At 37.2% G+C, this 21,891-nt stretch overlaps 1 protein-coding gene across 1 annotated transcript; it reads left to right on the forward strand.

Moving 5' to 3' along the window:
• Positions 1-450: 450 nt before the first annotated feature.
• On the forward strand, positions 451-17,913 carry LOC128240246 (uncharacterized). The gene is made up of 7 exons (XM_052956785.1): positions 451-774; positions 1,335-1,375; positions 13,846-13,995; positions 15,141-15,242; positions 16,291-16,380; positions 17,236-17,347; positions 17,805-17,913. Exons 1-7 carry the CDS (start codon positions 678-680, stop codon positions 17,873-17,875), a joined length of 663 nt encoding a protein of 220 aa, XP_052812745.1. The 5' UTR covers positions 451-677; the 3' UTR covers positions 17,876-17,913.
• The last annotated feature ends 3,978 nt before the right edge of the window (positions 17,914-21,891 follow it).

Raw genomic sequence — 21,891 nt, forward strand, 5'->3', positions numbered from 1 at the left:
TATTTAATGCAGGCTGGAATTCTTCATATAATAGTAATATTCAGTCCTTTTCCTGCCTGAAAGAAATTAGACTTCTGATTATCAGCCAACAGAAACTACAACCGTAAAATACAAATGCACATGTATTAATTATACATTCTGCACTAATATCCGTTTTAGCCAAGAGTAAGGGTTGGTAGGCACAAATGTGTAGATGTTGTGCATATATGGTTGATAATGATTCACAACAGTATGGCGTTCAACGAGACCTACACCAAGCAAATGAATGTCGCTTGTGTCCAAGCTGTTGTGGCTTCCAGAAACCATGTACATCTTTTAATACAGGTTTATTTTGAAAATATGCAGTTTGTAAACAAATAATGGGTATTTTTAAGTCTAATATTTTTCTAAGATAAAACAATCAAATAAAAGATTACATACTCATATCATATACATAAATGATGTACATAATGCACCTATCAATATTTTGCCCCAGGGGGGGGGGGCGGCGGGCATACACGGGACTTTAGACAGAAGACAATTCCCGACAGGCGGGAATTTGACACGCCGAATAATTCCGGGTCCCGGGTTTTAGACATAAGACGGATTTTACATCTCGGTACCCGGAGTTGTATAGACAACCGTATTTCGTATCCCGGTACCCGGAGTTTAGACAACTGTACTGTCGCACTAAAAAAATGGCGGACAAACTTTCACACGTTTCATCCTTCTCAGTTAAAGAGATGTGTGAATGGGTGGATAGCATCTCAAAAGATCTCACAACCATATTTAAAGGTACAGTATTAAATATAAACAGGAAATGTTCATCATTACTATAATTTATTTTGGCATATCGTATTAAAGTTCCATTCTATTGCCATGTGTTTTTGCGCGCGCTGTCCTTTACGATTTTGACATAAAGTCCGTTTTGATCAATTTCTTCTTTTGTCACTATGTTTTCCAATGCCCTTTGCTGCAGTCTCGTCAAAAAAGCGTCTATATGAGGGAGAGGGTTTTTAAAAAAATGACCGTTTGTCATATTATAACATGAAATTTTCATGTTATAATATGACAAACGGTCATTTTTTCATTGAAAATAATTAACATGATTATCATTATAGACCCACTCATTGACCTCATTCATATTTGGATTACCTGCCCTTGTAATTGGCTATATCATAGAATATTATTGCAATTTTCGATGTTTAATACACTTGTTTGTGCAGTGTTTTCGATATTCCGCCCTAAATATACGTCTGTAGCAGGGTATTAATCTTAATAGCCCCGTAATTATAATATTTATGCATTTATGCCCATAAGAAGAATAAATCGCTTCTTTGGATATCTTTTTTCAGATTTTTTGTTATGCTGCAACAACTATATATTAACAAAAAAGGTAATTAAATGTGAACTCACAAATGGTATAATACTAGCAAAATATTTCAGTACTGTATGCTATGGTGATGGTGTGATAAAAGTAGTGCAAAGTATTCTGTGTTTCGAGCAACCTGACCTTATATACTTTCTTATTAATGAAAATGTCCAGGACTCCTAAAGCTTTTACAAATATATAGGGGGAGGCACTTAATAATACAATTGAACGTGTATATACATCCATCTGTTTATTTTATGGACTGCAAATTAGTCATGCATTGTGAAAATTTTCAAATAATGTGGCACAACTCATTTATGTTTCCAAAATGAAGACACCACCCAGATCCCTACCTAAAAGGTTTGACAAGGTCACCCTGAGACGTTAACTGTCGTCTCCTTTGTACTTTGTCACACACACACTAAGAGGTTACAGGTCAAAAATAAAAAATATGCATGTTTTTGGTGACAAAAGGGTGATGAGATCTCATTAAAAGGGCCTCATCACATCAGATAGAATTGACAGAAATAAAAAATCATGATACTTTTACCTGTCCAACTCAATGAGTCTCAAGAGAAAATGAATTGAAACCATCTACACAAAATTTTGTAAACTAGCCACAATTACCTGTGTGCGGATTTGTTTGGTCGCAGACTGCTGAAACACATGTTTTGCCTTATTTATATATATATATGTACATTAATCCTATCCTTGCTTAGCTAGATACTAATTACATTCTGATATATGAATGGTATATATTGTAGCATGCTTTTAAAAACTATCTCTGTCTGATAACTTGTCTTGTCATACTGAATGCTCTGCAGAAGCGCCAGCGGCCAGCAACTTTTCTGGGTATTTACAAAATGTAGCATTTTTTGCCCCAAAAATTGGCTACGTAAATTGCTCCAAAGTTGTGGACTGTCCATTTGAGGGAGTCAACGTGACACAATCATACACTTTTATGACTAAAACTTCCTAGCAAACACAAGACGTTGATACAACATCGGATCTAGGTAGGATCTAGGGTGTGACGTTGGCAACTTAACTTCAATGTCAAAACGGCTTCACATTTAATATGATGATCATTCTGTCATACCGACGTTGTTTTTTAGGCTTAGTTCGTCACGACACAAATACAACGTCGCGTTCATAATGTCAGAAATACGACGTCCAATCAACGTATGTTTCTGACTTGTAGACATCTGGTACTGTTCAATATCATTAGTATTCTAAATTAATATTTCTTAAATCGATTTTGAAGCCAATTTCTGTAATTCAAACGCGAACATAGAGCTGATTTATGCCGTGAAAAGTGGAGATAAGTTTAAACATTAATGTACGGTTTCCGATTGGAATTGTTCATACTTTTTTGCATACAAATGCTGTTACAATTTTTAAACATAATCCAATGTTAAAAAAAAACAACTGAACTTTTTGTCTGAGTGTCAAACAGCTTTGATCCAAATCAGACTTGCTGTCTGATCTGGATCCGAGCTGTTTGAATTATCATTGTAGCCGCAAATAGCAGACTAAGTTAATTCAAATGTACACAGTCTCATTTTCACTCATAACGATTTTTCTACAAACCAGGACTTGTCTCTATCTGTTTTCAACTCTTTAATGCTTGTATGGGACTTTTGGCTACTCTATTTATAATGTTTAATTATTATTATTCACATGGCATGGCTTACATGTAAAAATTTATTTGACCAATGTTACAGAGAACTAACAAAGATTTCATCTGCTCTAGCTGTCAATCTACTTGATATTTTGATCATAGGTGGATGTCTTAAGTTTAGGATCCATATTCTGTTTATATATGACACTTTATATGTCCGATGGCTATTAAACACTTCAACTTGGAAAAGCAAGCAATATCTCATTTAATTAGCAATTGTTAACAATTAAAAGCCAGTTTAACAGTTTCTCCTCATTTTTGTTTATAATATTGTCATTATGGTTACAGGTAATTAATGTTGTTTCACATCTTAAAACCGTAAATTTGTTCATGTAAAGAATTGTCATTATTGAGTGTTCTGATTCAGAATGATACCAAAACTGTACATGCAACCTTTTAAATTGCATTTGTGTCTATTCCAGAGAATGACATAGATGGCCAAGGGCTTCTGGCAGTGGTGGAAGATGACACATTATTCAAAGAGTTGGTGCCAAAACTGGTTCTTAGGGCCAAACTGAAACAAGGGCTCTTTTCAGAAAAACGGGTAAGGTTCATTTAAGGAATGAAGAGATTTTTTTAACTTTGCATCGATGTATGAAATCCAAAACCTGATCACATACTATGAAACCCCGAAGCAAAGTTAAAAAAATCTCTTCATTCCTTATAATTAAGGGTTAAAAGCAGTGAATAATAAAACAATATGGTATAGATCTACAACGTTATTTTCAAGTCACTTGTTTACCAACAAAATTACGTCAACGTCATCGCGCTTGCATTCTATTATGTTATCAAAATTGGAACTCAAAAACATTGACCAATCACTAAAAAGCAATGGAGATGAAAACAAACAAAACTAAATTATTATGTTTTGTTTTGTTTTTGTTGGGCTTTACATCACTTCGACAGTAGTTCAGTCATTTCGCAACGCCCGGCTAATAACTAGTGGATGAAGACCCCAGAAACCCGTCTAGAGTTGCACGGACAGGCAACCGGGTAAAGCTTCCTCACATAATGATTTTCACCCCGGACGAGGCTCGAACCCACAGCAGTGAGGGACAAAGGTATTTAAGTCGGAGACTAACCCCTCGGCCACGGCAGACCCGGATCATTATGGATCTGCATTGTATTTATCTAAACCTGTTAAGTCCAACCTATGGACACATTTTCTAGTTTCTTTTAATAGAACTAACATTACAGAATATTAACACGGACATTCCCAGATATGTCAGTGTGGGTGTGGGGGGTGGGGGGGAGAGACATTTGTTTTCTATGAAAATAATTTCTAAATTCAATGTGCGGAATTTATTCAATGAATTTTCAGGTTAGAAGTACTTTCATCTTTCAGAAACTTGAAGCGGCACCTGAACCTGAAGTGGAGAAAACCACACCAAAGGAAAAACTGACAAAACCAACGACAAAACCATACAAGAAACTGTGCGTTAAAAACGGCAAATGGGAATTGGAAACCGTTCAGAGTTTGGTAAATAATATTGATTGACCCTAAATAAAATGTTGAAATTTGTAGGTTGATTCTTGTTGAGACTGCTTGCGGTGTGCTGGACATAATAACCACAATGGCGCTGGCCAGGCTTAAAATTTATCATGGAGAAAGGGATTTTAAAATAACTTGGTGTAAATATTTGTTACAAATAGACGATGTGTTGCTTGCAAGACCCAGGTCACTTTCTCAAAGGTCAATGTTACACCTGGAGGTGTGGATGTAAAAGCTAGTTTGTGGATGTAAAAGCTAGTTTAAACCATTCAACCGATTTCGAAATTACTTGCTATAAATGTTAACCATAGTAAGACTATCAATCCTGGGTTAGAAACTAGTACTAGACACCAACCTCTATCAGCAACTACTTACTGTACCACATACAGTCGAACTTCGATAGGTCAATCACAGTTTGCTCGAAACCCCATTAAACTCGAACTGAAACCAAAGTCTTGAGAGACAAAATTGAATTCTAAATAGGCCCAGTATGGCTCCAGAGTTATGCCTCGGCGTCTGATCTGGAGCCATGCTGCTTGCTATTTAGACCAATGTGCTTTATTAAACACATGATATAAGGTATTACATAACTTCGGTTAAGTCGAGCTAATTTTGAGCGTCCCAATGAGCTTGACCTAAAAAAAGTTTGACTGTAAAAAGAAAAGGGTCATAGGAGGGTTCAAACATGTGACCATCTTCTTGCCTCATAAATCGATTCACCTAAGTAAATAAATGCCCAACATACCATGTGATATTTCTTCTTTGCTCGTCACTTTTTCAAAGAAAAAAAGTCGAGTTATTGTGATCGCATTGGCTTCGTCTGCGTCCTAAAACTTTAACCTCACCTTATAACTCAATAACCATTCAACATTTACAAATGAACTTTGTAAAACATGATCCCAGGAACAATGCGCCTTAAATAATTATACAGTTATGCCCCCACAAAATGGTGGCATATAGGGTTGCCCTTGTCTGTACGTACATCTGTCCGTCCGTCCGTCCATCCGTACGTACGTCCCGAAGATTTTGTTCCGATCTAATTCTTGAACAGTATTTGTCCAATCGTCACCAAACTTAACACACATGTTTGTGACCATAATATCTTGATCAAGTTAGATAGCCATGTAAATCGCTTAAGTCATTTAGGAGTTACGGCCCTTTATTTGCAAAAAATTGTTTGTCCAATCCTCACCAAACTTTACACACATGTTTGTGACCATAATATCTTGATCTAGTTTGATAGCCATGATAATCACTTTAGTCATTAAGGAGTTACGGCCCTTTATTTGAAGAAAAAAAATCGACTTGAAAAATATCTTGTCTGGGCCCTTTCTGGAAAAGTATTTGTCCAATCATCACCAAACTTTACACACATGTTTGTGACCGTAATATCTTGATCAAGTTAAATAGCCATGTAAATCGCTTAAGTTATTAAGGAGTAACGGCCCTTTATTTGAAAAAAAATGACTTTAAAATATCTTTGCCCTTTCTGGAAAAGTATTCGAGTTCATTTCAGTAATAAGCCATGAAACTTTATACAAGTATTAACCCTTAACGTTGCAAGCATGATATTGCTTTATAATATGCAAACTGCATAGATCCAGATGACATGACAACTATATCTGTCTAATCTGGGGCCTAAGCCGTTACAGTGGAAATATCTTGTGTGGCAAACTTCTACACTGTTAGGAGCACTTGCCTCAAACATTCACAGATGTTTATCCTATATGTGCAGATTATCCTGAATAATCATTATGGCTCTTACTTTCTGTGACAAAAAAACTGAAGTGGGGGCATCTGTGTCCTATGGACACATTTCTAGTTGGACTTGGAAAAATCGTCAAAAAACTTTAACCTTACCTTTTAACTCAAAAACCGTTCTTCATTTTCAAATGAAACTTGGTACACATGTTCTTAAGAACAATGTGCATGTCTATACCAAATCAAAGAACTCTTGCTTTTATGATTTTTCAGTTATGCCCCTTTTTGAACTTTGAAAATTGTCACAAAACATAAATTTTACCCATAACTCTAAAACCATTCAACATATTCAAATGAAACTTGGTACCCATTCAACATATTAAAATGAAACTTGGTACACATGTTCCTAGAAACAATATGCATGTCTATACCAAGTCACATAACTAATAGTTGACCTATACCAAAGTCTTTTAAAGAATGATGATATCTATAAAAAAAATTGGGCCCCAGGGGCGGGGCCAGTTTTCCTTATACGCCTATATCTATTTTTGTGATGGTTCTTTTGTAGCCCTTTTGTCAGGTGAGCGATAAAGGGTCATTATTATGTCTCCACATATATAGGGTAGACATATTGATTTTGTGCTTTCCGTCCCTCCGTCTATCTGTCCGTCCGTCCGTCCGTCCGTCCGTACGTACGTACCAGAGCTACGTTGTGAGGTTTGGTCTATGGTTCTGATAACAATAGTTCTCTTTGATGTCATTCATTCCGTTGCTCTTGTGGGGTTATATTTTCTCTTGTGGGGTTAGTTTTCACACCTTTGAACAGAAGAATTTACACCTTTGGACAAAAGGTAACCCCATAATGTAGCTCTGGTAAGTATGTCCGTCCGTCCGGATTTGTTTGTCCGGACCATAACTCTGATATTTCTTAATGGAATTTAAAAATTATTTCACATATGCATTCCTCATCATCAGTCGGTGCGGCATGCACAAGAATCAGGTCTGTACCTCAAAGGTCAAGGTCACACTTGGAGGTCAAAGGTCAAAATTGGCTTAAATTCAGCTTGTCCGGACCATAACTCTGAGATTTCTCAATGGATTTTAAAATTATTTCACATATGCATTCATCTTCATCAGTTGGTGCGGCATGCGCAAGACCCAGGTCTGTACCTCAAAGGTCAAGGTCACACTTAGAGGTCAAATGTCAATATTGGGGAGACATGCGTTTTTTTAAAAAACAAGCTCTAGTTAAACCATTATAAAACCATTATGGTCCTCTTGTTTCAGATACCGGAAGTAGCAAAACCAGTGAAGGAACTAGCAGTAATATTCAAACAACGTGAAGGAAAAAGCATAACTCCATGGCAGAAAGCTGTCAATGAGGCAGCTGTTGCTTTAGCAGAGCAGGATTTGTCATTGTTATCGGATCGCCAAGGACTATTTGAAAAGTCAAGGGCAGTTGTTGCCCAAACATACGAGTTCAAAAAGGGTAAATCAAGATCAAACGGCCAACTACTTGAAAATGAACCCAAACGTTTACCAAATACAGATACTGATTTAAGAGCGTTGAGAATGAAACATCTGAAAGAGGAAATGGATTTTAATCTCCATGAGACCATTAAATTAAAGAAAAAACTAACACGTTGCGAAGATGTAAAGGATTTTGAGACCTGTGTAAATTTGCGAAAAGAAATACAGAGGTTAAGTTCTGAAAAAAATCTGAAGCAACTTGAATTACATGAGCTTGAAAGAAGCCAATATAAAAGCAACTGGTATTTCGCAAATAAAGCTAACAAAGTCAAAGTTCTGAAACCAAATCATAAAAAGGGTTCAAAAAATAACCAAAATCATGAAAAAAAATCAACAATTCAAAATTTCTTCAAAGGAGCAGTAAAACTCCAAGCTTCTGTCAATTCTGAAACAGAAACAGTCACCGGGTTGGTTGAGGCAACATCGGTCAAGACAGTACCAGAGAAAGTCATCGGTGTAGTTGAGGCAGCTGTCGATTCAGTACCAGAGAACGTCGCTAGGGTGGTTGAGGTCACCGGGGTGGTTGAGGCAGCCTCTGTCGATTTTTTACCAGAGACGGTCGCTGGTGTGGTTGAGGCAGCCTCTGTCGATTTGTTACCAGAGAAGGTCGCTGGGGTGGTTGAGGCAGCCTCTGTCGATTTGTTACCAGAGAAGGTCGCTGGGGTGGTTGAGGCAGCCTCTGTCGATTTGTTACCAGAGAAGGTTGACGTGGTGGTTGAGGCAGCCTCTGTCGATTTGTTAACAGAGAAGGTCGCTGTGGTGGTTGAGGCAGCCTCTGTCGATTTGTTTCCAGAGAAGGTCGCTGGGGTGGTTGAGGCAGCCTCTGTCGATTTGTTACCAGAGAAGGTAGCTGGGGTGGTTGAGGCAGCCTCTGTCGATTTGTTTCCAGAGAAGGTCGCTGGGGTGGTTGAGGCAGCCTCTGTCGATTTGTTTCCAGAGAAGGTCGCTGGGGTGGTTGAGGCAGCCTCTGTCGATTTGTTACCAGTGAAGGTCGCTGGGGTGGTTGAGGCAGCATCTGTCGATTTGTTACCAGAGAAGGTTGACGTGGTGGTTGAGGCAGCCTCTGTCGATTTGTTACCAGTGAAGGTCGCTGGGGTGGTTGAGGCAGCCTCTGTCGATTTGTTTCCAGAGAAGGTCGCTGGGGTGGTTGAGGCAGCTTCTGTCGATTTGTTACCAAAGAAGGTTGACGTGGTGGTTGAAGCAGCTTCTGTCGATTTGTTACCAGAGAAGGTTGCTAGGGTGGTTGAGGCAGCGTCGGTCAAGTCTGTACCAGAGATGGTTGCTTGGATGGTTGAAGCAGTGTCGGTCGAGTCAGTACCAGAGATGGTTGCCGGGATGGTTGAAGCAGTGTCAGTCGAGTCTGTACCAGAGAAGGTCGCTGGGATGGTTGAGGCAGCATCAGTCAAGTCAGTACCAGAGATGGTTGCTGGGATGGTTGAAGCAGTGTCGGTCAAGTCAGTACCAGAGATGGTTGCCGGGATGGTTGAAGCAGTGTCGGTCAAGTCTGTACCAGAGAAGGTCGCCGGGATGGTTGAAGCAGTGTCAGTCAAGTCAGTACTAGAGATGGTGGGTGGGATGGTTGAGGCGGCGTCGGTCAAGTCTGTACCAGAGATGGTTGAAGCAGTGTCGGTCGATTCAGTACCAGAGAAGGTCGCCGGGGTAATAGGGGCTACAAATAAGGATGGAAATTTTTAAAAAGGCCCTTTCAAACCTGTCTTGATTTGAAGGGGCTAAATGATTATTTGAACTTGAAAAAAAAAGGTTTAACAAACTTTACGGAAAATGAAGGAATTTCTTATTCTTTAGTAGATATGAGCATTTTAGAATATGTTGAAGTAATAAAATTTATATGTTCTGACAAACATCAACAGCCATGCATGATGTGTACTAGAAAAGTGGAACTGAGTTTGTATATTTCAAAACATTTCTACATTGACTTGAAAGGAGCATTCAAAATGTTGAGACCAGATTCAGATATGAAAAATTACCGAATTCCAAAAGCAAAACGTTTAGTTCTGCAGTTGCCAGTTACTGTTATGAAAATGAACCTTGGACAATGTGAAACAAACTGTGTTTTTAGCATTAAGGCAAATATTGCTCTATGCAAAGCCTTACTGTCTGCTTCGTGCAAAACTCCTGACAACAGTGTACAAATTTCAAAAATGAGTTCTGAAAAATTTCGTAACTATTTGAAAATGGCAGGATCAGACGATGAAAGAGAGCGGCTGACATGCTTACTTAGTGAGGCAAGTGGGTTAGGCTCTTCACAAATGAAAAATCAATATAGTGTTACAAATATAAATAGAAGAAAGGACAGAATGAATGAAGCATTAAGAGAATCGACAGAAATTAGAGAAGGCGTTGAAATGTTAGCCAACTTACAGGTGAATGTTTTAAAAGGCTTCGGTATTAAATCATTTGAGGTTGAAGACAGCACAGATGAGGATAGCACAGATGATGATGCAGATTTTGAGGATATCATTGGCGATGATTTTGGACATCTTAGCGATACTAGATGTGATGAATTCAGTGATGATGTCAATGACGTTAGATGTGATGATATTAGATGTGATGATGTCAGTGACGTTAGAGGTGATGATGTCAGCGACGTTAGATGTGACGTTAATGATGTTAGAAATAACGGTCAGCAGTATGACTTGTACAAAGAGGTGAATGTTAATGTGCCATATATGAATCCCCACCAGTTAATGGACATTTTAAGAGAATTACAATACAATTGGTTTGCGTTTGCTCGGGTGTTAGAAAGCAATTTAACTTTGAATGATGAACAACTCAATCAACTATTGCTTGATTTTGCTGGTTTGATACCTATGTTGAATTTGGCAGATAATGAAGAAAAACTGATAGAACAAAGCCGTCAAGCTTTTCTTTTAAGAAATCGGCTCGTTGAAACAATTCATCATGATAATGAAGAAATTGGAGACACAGACAGTGATACTGAAATAACAACGGACGAACTTGCTAACATTCATAATCTTTTAGATGAAAATGGAAAAATGGTTATTGCCAAGAAAACGTTGTCTATTCGTCGAAAAGCACGAGCTAATGCCAATAAAATTATAGCTGAAAGACGCTTTTTAAAAAGAAAAGTGGGTAAGAAAACAAGTGGAATTTTAAAAAAATTCCCGGATATTGGTAAAACCATGGAGACTTATGTTAAAGAAAGTAGTGTAGGGGCAGATGCCTGGCGGAGAACAGGGGTGCTTACATTTGACGGAAACGTTAAAAATAACATAAAACCAAAAGTGACATACAAGCGAATTCAGTCTCATCTTCAAAAGACTTATAAAAGAAAGTTCAGTTATGGAACTGTTGTACAGCTTTGTGTAGCACGTAACAAGAGACGAATTTCATCTAAACGATACAGAGGGGTTGCTGCAATAACAACCAGAAGAGCTAGGAAAGGATTTGAAGTTAAGTACAACCCAGACCATCACTGGTCTTGTAGTTTTTATCAAGGTTTGGACATTTTGCAATACACTGATGGCAGAGGTAAAGCGAATATTAACAGAGACGATTGTTCAGTTTTTCGATTAGATGCAATGACTTCAAGTCAACACCCATTACCATGTGTTACAGGTTCAGCACCATTAACTACAAAAACGGACTACACCAACAAATATCCCTCCAACCTCCAGACCACCTCATACAATTTTACGGGTTCTGAAACCACTAATGAGGTGTGTGTTGGAGTTGTGAAAGCAAAACCAATACATGCAAAAAATCCTGCGCAGCATTATGCTGATCTAACTTTTCTCCAAACTTTGGACAATGATTCCATCAAACATTCATTGAAGGGAACAACGGAGTGTATAAGAGTTGATGGTGGTGTAGATGAGGGTCCAGGGCATGAAGAAGTTCAGCTCTTCTGGACAAAACGACATCTTATGAAGCCATCAAGAATACAACTGATAACAAGTCGGGATAGAGGAAACAGCAACCTTAACCGGGTTGAGCTACAAAATGGGATGGAAGGGCGGGCTAGGAGTGGGTTGTTCATACCTTCAACTCTTAATGGGCCTGTCACTGACCCAGACACTGGAAATTTAAGTACGGATAGACTTACTAGTAATTTAAATGCTGCAATTGATGTCTATATAGATTATGTAAATGGAGCTCCTTGTTCTGGTACGGGTATTCAGTTGTTTAAAGGACCGGATAGTTCTGAAGAACAAGAATTAGGTCATGTTTTTAAACAGTGGAGAAGAGGAACTAAAGCTCAAAAAGAGGCACTGAAAGTTGAGAAAAAAGAAACACTAAATGAAGCCATTATGTTGTGGGATTTGAGAAATAGACATATCATTGATCATGGGCCAAGGAAATACGTTTTCCACCTAGCTTGCTGCTATGAAGAAAAATGTATCCACCCATTGTGCACACAAGGAAGACCTGATGATATGGATGAGGTAAATATAGTTTTTATGCCCCCACCACTAAAAGAGGGGGGGGCATATAGATTTGCCTTTGTCCGTCTGTCCGTCATTCCGTCTGTCTGTCCGTCCCGAAAAGTTTGTGTCATCCATAACTCAAAAAGCTTTTGATGTACAGACTTGAAACTTCATGGATGTATTACTCGGGGTGTGAACTTGAGCACCTGGGTATTTTCATCTCACCAAAATTTATATTTACGGAGTTATGGGCCTTGATTTAGTGAAAAATTTGCATTTTTGACACCGCGCTAGTGGGGGCATCTGTGTCCTATGGACACATGTTCTAGTTTAGCTCTACTGGCCAAAGGCCAGAGAGCTTATGTCGTCAAGCGGTGTCCGTCGTCCGTGCATCTGTAAACATTTGTTTGTTCATGCTCTACAGTCTTCAGTTTTGATCGTATCTTGATCAAACTTATACAGTAGTTCGATATCCAGGAGACCTTGATTCCTTTCGATAACCAGCCAGATCCGCCCATGCATGACTGCATTTATATGGCCATTGAATTAATTACATTTCGCATCAGTAAACAATTGTTTGTTTATGATCTAAAGTACAGTAGTCAGATATCCATGAGAGCTCGGTTTCTTTCGAAAACCAGCCAGATTTGCGCATGCATGACTGGATTATGGCCCTTGAATTAGTCCAAATTGCTATAATCGGCTTGTTTACGCCATAAAGTTCTTTCTTTTCAGATCTTCACCAAACTTATACAGTAGTTATATATTTATGAGAGCTTGGTTCCTTTCGAAAATCAGTCAGATCAACCTATGCACGACTGGATTATCTCCCTTGAAATTGTCAAAAATTGCTATAATTCATATTTTTTATGTGATTAAATCTCATTTTCTTTTCTGATCGTCACCAAACTTATACAGTAGTAAGATATCGATGACAGCAAGATTCCTTTTGATACTTCAATCTGCACCAAACGTTTGCTTATTCATCTTCCCTTTGTTGCTGATACATACATGATATGATTTGACAATGATCAAACAAACCAAGCCAGTAGAGCACAGGCCCTCATGGACTTAAGTTTATCTTGGCAAATCATATATATTTTATAGGAATGCAAGAGGTGGTGCATTGGGAGGTCAAGGTGTTTGTTTGAGAAGAAAAATGAATTCTCCTAAATAACTTTGCTCGGTGTGAAATATTTTATTCAAATTTGAAACTTATGTTGCATATACATATAGAAAGAAGGTCATGATCATATTAATTTTAGGGTGACTCGGTCCAAGGTCAATGTCACTATTTATACCAAAACATTTTTTGTAGCCTCCGTAACGCTGGTTAATAGGCGTGAATTATAATTGGATTGGATATCAGATAACATACAAGCCAAAGTATATTGTAGATATTATTATAGATTCTTTATTTTACAAACCATCAAGATTTCAAGTGTATTAACCATTAGCCCTTAGCCCGCCATTCATGATGGAGGTTATTTTTCAATCAGCTTGGATCAAGATCAGACGCCGAATTACTCTGCGTCTGATCATGATCCAAGCTTTTTGACACTCGGACAATAGTTTCACCAATTTTTAAGTAAATCCATCAACATTTGACAATGAAGCAGGAGACAAATATAGCGGTGGGCTAGGGGTTAAGTTTAAATTTCTCAAAACAGTGCCTGCTTTTCAGTCTATGCTGTGGTTTCCTGGTGGGCCACCTCTCACCTTCCTGCCTTTCCCCATGCCTGACGGAGACAGAAGACCGGGAAGCTGTCCAGACCATGAGTGCTGTGGTGGTCACTTCCTCCCACCAAGCGAAGTCATTGAAAAAAGGCTTAAGGTATGGTGTATGTCTTGATCATGATTTTAATTGCAGTCATGTCAGATGAGAATCTACCTAGTGACCATTTGAATTTTGTTACTGCTAGTATAATATAATTGTTTTTATCTGCACGTGTGTACAATGGTTTCAGTCACCACTAGGGCGATTTTCTCTTGACATGGCCCTTCCACTATGCAACCCGTTGCCGTGCATCGGTCCGTATGTGTGTTCCAGTACCTATCTTCTACATCATTCACACTAGATACTTAAAACATTGCCACATTTTTGCTGTGACCTTGAGGTCAAAGATATAAAAAAAAATATATATAAAATATGTAGTTTTCTGATGTATCATTTTCATGATAAGTTGGATATTGAAATAACCTGGCACAAATATTGGTAACTTGTCAGCAGATAATACATCTCATCCAAGACCCAGGGCCCTACCTCAAAGGTCAAGGTCATACTCGGATATTAAAGGTCAAATATTGATATGTCATTTTGGGCTGGATCTTTGTCATGTCAAGTGGGATATTGAAAATAACTTTGCACAAATATGTGTCACATGAAGATATTGCATTGTATCCAAGGCTCAGGTCTCTACCTCAAAGGTCAAGTTCTCACTCTAGAGATTAAATGCCATGGTCCTTCGAGATCATGAATTTCAATGCGTTTAGTTTTGAAGATTGAATACCGCTTCAGCCGGTGCTAGGGGGCGTGAGTAGTGTTGCATCGTTAATTACTACTCATGAACAGACTCAATAAAACCGAGTCTGCAATTTTCTCTATATGAGTTGTTTTTCTTGATCACCCTTTTACATAATTTATAGAAATAATTTGTTATATAATATGATATCATAATCTGTTTATTACTTGACCCAGTGTATTGATATTTACAACTTGCAATCCTTATGACAAAACCTTCACTTTGAATTGTTCATTTGTCCCCTGGACCACAGCCCTGGTGCCTGGGGCAGACTGGGTGGGATCATAGTTCTTTTTTATTTTTTGTATTTCTTTTTGTTTAGCCCTTTACAAAGGTCATCTTTTAAACCATTTCATGTTTCAACGTTTTAACTTACCTACAAACATTCAGCGTGGTGATGCGCAATGGCTTGCATTGACAAATTCTTGTTTCAATTGTTCTATCAATTTGTTTATAGGGAGTCGAGTTGCCACCCTCTGACGTTTTACAGAGGGCACATACAGATGGCAGTACAGATGCAGCCCTACTTAGTAAAGAGTGTACTTTACCAGTGGGAGAGGTTTGTATCAACCACTTTAGCCGGCCTCAATAGTTATGCCCCCCACAAAGTGGGAGGCATATAGTGATTGCACTGTCTGTCCGTCCATTCGTTCGTTCGTCCGTCCCGTTTCGTGTCTTAGCCATAACTTCTATATTATTGAATGGATTTGAATCAAACTTCACAGAATTGTAAAGCACCATGTTTCTAGGATATAGATGCTTAACGCAGGTAAAACCCTGTTTAAATCTTAGAAAAGAATAATGGGGATCACTTCAGAAGTATCAGTTATTATGCAAAACAACCCATACTTTTGCTATTTTTGCTATTAAACTAGCTTCGAATGAAGTATTAAACATTTTTGACTTTACAACAGTTGATTGATTGATTGGGATATAACGCCGTTTTTAACAATTTCTCAGTCATATCACGGTGGCCAGTTCACCTACTCGTGTGTTTCCTGGTTTTCTCACACCAGTAATTCACACAACAATCTCCCCAAGACGAATGACGTTTGTTGCAATGACTTTTTTCAAAGGTCGGAAAGAAAGTTGGCCTAGCAGGGATTCAAACTCAAAGCCCCTAAATTGGCAACCCGCATTGTTACCGACTGAGCTACTGGGACTCGACGTCTTTACAACAGTATATTTCCATAAATATTTCCTACCGTGAACTAATGCAACCCCTCGTGATGCTGCAATTGTGAATTTCGGTTATCATTCTGCCCACAAGGGTAGCTGTGGTCGAGTTGGTAAGATTATTATATGGAGCTATAATCTGTTTCTTCCATTCCCTAGCATGCATAGTTGGTTTACAGAATCGACAGATTGAGCCATAAAAAATCTAATAAATGGTCTATAATAGAGCAGTATCGTTTAAAGTTTCAAATACATTGATTTGTTTGTAATTGGGTCAATATGGTTAAGGCTATGCCGGACGCGTTTTTTCATCTTTAATGGTATATTTTTGTTTAATTAAAATTTAATTTAATCTATGTGCGCTATATTTAGGTGTTTGTTCCAAATTGATAAATGTGAATTTATTAAATGTTGATTTTGTATGGAAACAGGTTAACATTTGGTTGGAGCACCTCAACAATGTCGCTGCAAACAGAGAAAGGGGCCAGGCAAAGGCTGCAGAGACACGGTCTCTGAAAAAGGTAAAGCATTCACATCATGACAGGTACATCAAGAACAAATGTCTCAACAATAAAGAAGTGGCTTTACATTAACATGTCTGATTTGCTTAAATCGAAAACTTTTAAATTGTAAAGAGAATGTCTGTACAAACTGGAACTGAACTCTAATGGCATTTTTTCACCTCCAAACACAACACCCCATATATCTACCATTAGAATTAAAAACAACCTATTTTGTTTTATTTGTTGTCAAAATATATGTTGAAAAGTTTGGTAAAGTCATGTTATAATTTACTAAATAAAGTTAGTTTTCTTATTAGGTAAGCTTTTGTGATCGCACGGTCTCCGTAGTTGTGGTCGTCACGGTTTTATTTATAGCAATTGCTTCAGATGACTCCTGAACCAATGGTCGAATTTCAAAATATTTTCCTTGGGTGACCCTCTACCAAGTCTCAGATTAAATCTTTTCATCTACGTTGAATAATTAAGGTCCCTAGGTCAAATCTTAAAAAAAACGTTTTATACTCTCTACATGCCACATTTAACATCCAATCCTCATGTATGAAATACGGGCAAAATGTGAGTCTACATGAAATGTAGGCTAAGTTTGAATTTGGGTTGCGTGGGGTTAAAAACTATGTATTCGGTCAAATTTTAGTAAAACCTTGTATACACTTCAAAGGCCACATTTTTCACCCAAACATACTGGTATTTTGTCAGAATGTTTGTTTCCATACAACTACCGGTACTACAAGGAACTACTGATACTGTTGCTCCTCCTCTGTCATGGGAATGTCTAAGTCTTTGTATTGTGATCTCAGGCTAGCGATATAGGGACTATTGGCTCTCTTGTTAAATAAAGCTTTGTTTTTCTAGAAAGAGTTGAGGACAGAGACAACTCCTGGTGGTGCTGCCACATCGACTGCGACTACCCATAGAAGTTCCGCTAGGAGCCCAAACCATAGCCAGGCTCAGAGTGCACCAGACAGTGAGTACCCATGCTACTCAGCTTAATAGTTATATATTTTACATATAATATTAGAATATTTATACTCCCAAAAAGTCAGAATTTTTTATATATTTTTTTTTTTTTTGGGGGGGGGGGTTTATGTAGGAATATGTCCATAACATCTTTTCAGTGCAACTCCTCCTAAACCGCGCAATGACTTTTGTTTAAACTTTACTCAAAAGGAGTACATGATATGTAGATTTTAAGAGTTGTATTGTCTTTTCAGCACTATACTTTATGTATGTATAAATATTTTAAGTTTACATAAAACCCTTTATAATACACAGCTGGAATCAAAATATACTTATAAATTACTTTTGTGCAATTGTATACTCAAATCACCATGTACTCCTGCCAAAGCATGGTTATTATCTATCCCAGGTACCACAACCTGCATACTATAAAATCATGCTTAATTGAGTAACTTCTGTTTCAGATATCATGGTAGATGTTTCGAGGTTTGGACGGAGGAGGGTACCAAAAAGATTTGATGAATATATTATGTAAAAACAATAAAAATAAAAATAAAAAATGAAGTTCACAATGTTCTATATATTTTTGATCCTAGTGATTGGTCTATTTTTAGATCACCTAGAGCCAAAGGCTCAAGGTGAGCTATTCTGATCACTGCCCACTTTCATCCAAGTTTTCACAGGAATGTTCCTTTGGTGGACCTCTTTCAAAAATGTACTGGCCTGGCACGGCTTTCACAAAGCATCTCGAGTCGATATCTTGCTAAAACTAAAATTTCAACATTGGATATCTCATTCAATTGTATTGCCACTGCACTAAATTTGTGTCTGCTTGTGAAACTCCCATGTTTCACAGGCAGACAAAATTATTAGCAATAATATTGAGGTCATTATTTGATATTGAAATTTTGAGTTTGAGCACGATCTCGACTCAAGTCGCTTTGTGGAAGACAGGCCTGGTACTGGTTTGTTTTAAATACCAGGGATCATGAAAAAGTAATCTGTTGCCGTGATATAACTGAAATAATGTTGAAAATGGCGTAACACTCACCCCACACTCCTCAAAAAAACACAACAATATTAAAAACAAACACAACAAAACAAACATTTTCTTCAAGCTCTTTCATTTAATATCAAATACAGTGGTGTTTTTTGCTCCTGAACAGTGAAATAAGAAAATGAATGCAAACTATTTGTAACATTTAAAACATTTAAAACAAAAAAAAGCCTACAGAAAAGGGTTAACCAGCTAACAACAAAAAGTTAGTGCATTTTTATACACCAAACTGTTAGTGCATTTTATACATTTATTCTTGCTTGAGGGAACCATGTTACTGATTTTTTTAAAAAGAGGTTTAGCTTCATTATTACTCCAAATGTGGTATTTATATCCCCTGTGATTTCCAAATATATGTTATAAAATTCATTTAAAGGCAAATTGCAAAAGTATCAAGGTATGAAATGCGACAAACAAATATGTGTTGGGGTTGCCCCTTTCTGTAGGACAATTTTTTTTTTTTAAACGGCGCATTCAATGTGTACTTTATCTCTTCACATCCAAATAATTTTATTGACTTTGTCATTGCATGACAGAGATGATAATTGAAGAGACCTTTCTAAAAATGTATACTTTTATATACTTTCTGACATTCTTTTTTAAGTTCCAAAATATAGCAAAGGGTAGTCATCCCTTTGAATATAAAAACAGTAATGCTGAAGTCATTTATTTTATAAAGTTTTGTTTTATTAAACCTAGGAAGTAGGTAGGGAAACGTTTTGATGTGCTTTCCATCAGAATAGATAAAATGGTGCAACTTTTTTCTCCATATATTTAAAAAGCATTGGTTGGAATGAATAAAACAACTGTCATCTGGATGACATTTCTGGCTGGCTGACTTCTAGCTCTTTCATGTCGGGTGAAAAAAATGCTTATCTGGCAATATTGGCACTAGGTTTGCCTTCATCCATCTATCCCCGGGACATTAGATACACAAAGCATCTCCCACTATGGGGATTTAGACAAAAGTATTGGCTCCAGGGTGGGGAATTAGACACCCAAAAGGAAAACTTGTCTAATTCCCCTGGGTCTGCCCGCCGCCCCCCCCCCTGGGGCAAAATATTGATAGGTGCATAAGTACATTTAAAAATATGTAACATGTACATAATGCACCAGTCAATTGTAACCACGGCCCTCCAGGTCTGGGGATATGCCGGGGAAATGGGCTGTGTTTTTAACTTTCAGGTGGCCTCGCAGTGCCGGGTGAATACGGTGGTTTTGTCTTTGAGCCAGATATAGCAGGGAATATGCCTTACCTAGGCTCCCTGGGGTACGGGGCATATGGCGAGGATTTGACCATCAGTTCGTCCCCGCAGGACGAGGATTTTACCCGGGGTTGGCTGGACAGAAAGTCAAAGTCCCAGCTATTCCTCGGACCTGATGGGGCTTTGGTTACAATTGACTAGTGCATTATAAGTAGATGTAAAGTATGTAACATGTATATTTATAGTACATGTAGAAATATTAAAACGCTGTCTTAACGTTTAGCAAATAAAAATGATTTGAGAATTCCAAAGAAATTAAAAAACAAACATTTTTGAACACATAAACTTACACAACTACTCAAGGATACTTACATGAATAGCCCTTTGATACGAATATCCTGATTGTTGACATTAGTTTTTTCGACAGAAAATCTTCTCTTACGCGTATAATTCACTTAAAATCCATGTTTTACTGTAATGACTCAAATTGTTAGATGTATCGTAATCAACTGTCAGTGTGCACTTTTAGTGTTTACTTATTTTAAACGTATATTCATGACAAAACCGAGTTTCCAACTATTAATCGACGATGTAGAAATTCCATTATTGACCTATGAATAGCGGGGAAATACCTTCTGGTTCTAAAAATAGCAACATCCGGATATGTGTAGTGTTCTAAAAATAAAACAACTCGGGGGCAATCGTAATACAATTTTACTAATGTCACCTTCAACACATTAAAAAATAAAGTTAGGTGAACATTTAATCCAATATCGATTAAATTAAAGAAAACAGCTTAACTCATTGTTTATTAATGCAGTAAACATAACAAAACAACATAAAACATAATTATTCCCATTCACATAATTACCGGTCCACACATTTTACATTTCATTCGGAACTCCTCCGAATATTTACATTTCCGGCACATGATATTACAGTTAACCAATCGGAAAACGTAAACGAAACGGGAACAGTTATTAAACTTATTTGTCGTTCTTCAAATATAATGTTTTGAAGATAAATTGAAGACAATCTATTCAACCACAAATAGCATTTTTAACACCCATGCAATCGCCATCCATTTGCATTTTTTAAGCATAATAAAATAACAGTAAAACCCAACTGTCAATCAACTTAAAAACCGCTCCTACCACTAACTAAAATAAATTCCCATTCCATAATAGGCGCGCTCTCCAGAGCGGCGCCAATAAAGTTTACCTTTACTTTTAACAAATGTTACCATCATCAGATGGATTCCTCACAGTAACTGTTAACCAGTGCATCGGCACCAAACGAATTCGGCATACATACCTTTTCGGCACTAAGTTAATTCGGCACCGCCAATTTGGCACCATCCGACTGGATACCAAGATAATTCGGCACCGTTTTATTTTATGTTTTGCTCATGTATTTAAGCATTAAGGGTTTAATTGTTTTTCAAAAAAAATAATTATTCCCCAAAATATTTATAGAGCTACTTTATTTTTTACTTTGTTTTCAATTCTTATTTCTGTATTCATTGTCATTGATATACCGTACCGTATTCTTAATTTTAAGTACTGGTACAAATATTTTAAAAGCATTTAAATCCGGGTTTTTTTGTTATACTGAATTCAAAAGGAAAGTTCGAGATATAACAATATACTTGACATTGAAACTTTCGTTGTTAAAAAAAAATAAATAAATAAACATATGAAAGTATTTTGCAAAAATGAAATAAAGATGCTATACCCAATTTAATTTGATTTTTATAAAAATGAACTCGTTAAAGTTGATTTTAAACGTCAATTCATTTACACGGATAGGAATATAATTATTATTTAAACTTAAATCATTTTATTGACAAATTGCTTTCTTATTCCGTATGCATAGAATACTTAAATCGAATATTTTCATGAACTACTAAAACATAATTAAAATAAACAGACGACTTTAAATTTATTACAGAGTTATTTGTTGTGTGATGAGATTATTTTCTGTAGAAACACATGTCATTATGAGTGTGTCGGCATGTGTCTCGTTAATCAACCCTATCCGTTCAACCCCTGGTGTGAAAATTAATAATAATATTTAACATACCATTGTTTATTGATAACCATATGGTTTAATTGAGTACACAGGGGTCGCGTGGCAACTTTCTGAATGATTTTGTGTGCGTATATATTCAGTCAGACTGATTTTCAGTTGTAGTTGTAGAATTTTTCTATTTAACTGTTAAACGTTCTGATTAGCTGTTGAAAAACTGTATTGGATTAAACAATGATCGACGATGTATGCATAAAGTGT

This window comes from Mya arenaria, chromosome 7 (assembly GCF_026914265.1).
Source record: "Mya arenaria isolate MELC-2E11 chromosome 7, ASM2691426v1".
In the NCBI taxonomy this organism is placed as follows: Eukaryota; Metazoa; Mollusca; class Bivalvia; order Myida; family Myidae; genus Mya; species Mya arenaria.

Excerpts from the sequence above, each read along its gene's own strand:
- LOC128240246 (XM_052956785.1), top strand. The coding sequence starts at position 678 with ATGGCGGACAAACTTTCACACGTTTCATCCTTCTCAGTTAAAGAGATG. Across the intron at positions 775-1,334 it reads TCTCACAACCATATTTAAAG|ATTTTTTGTTATGCTGCAAC; the intron begins GTACAGTATTAA and ends ATCTTTTTTCAG. Across the intron at positions 15,243-16,290 it reads GTACTTTACCAGTGGGAGAG|GTTAACATTTGGTTGGAGCA; the intron begins GTTTGTATCAAC and ends GTATGGAAACAG.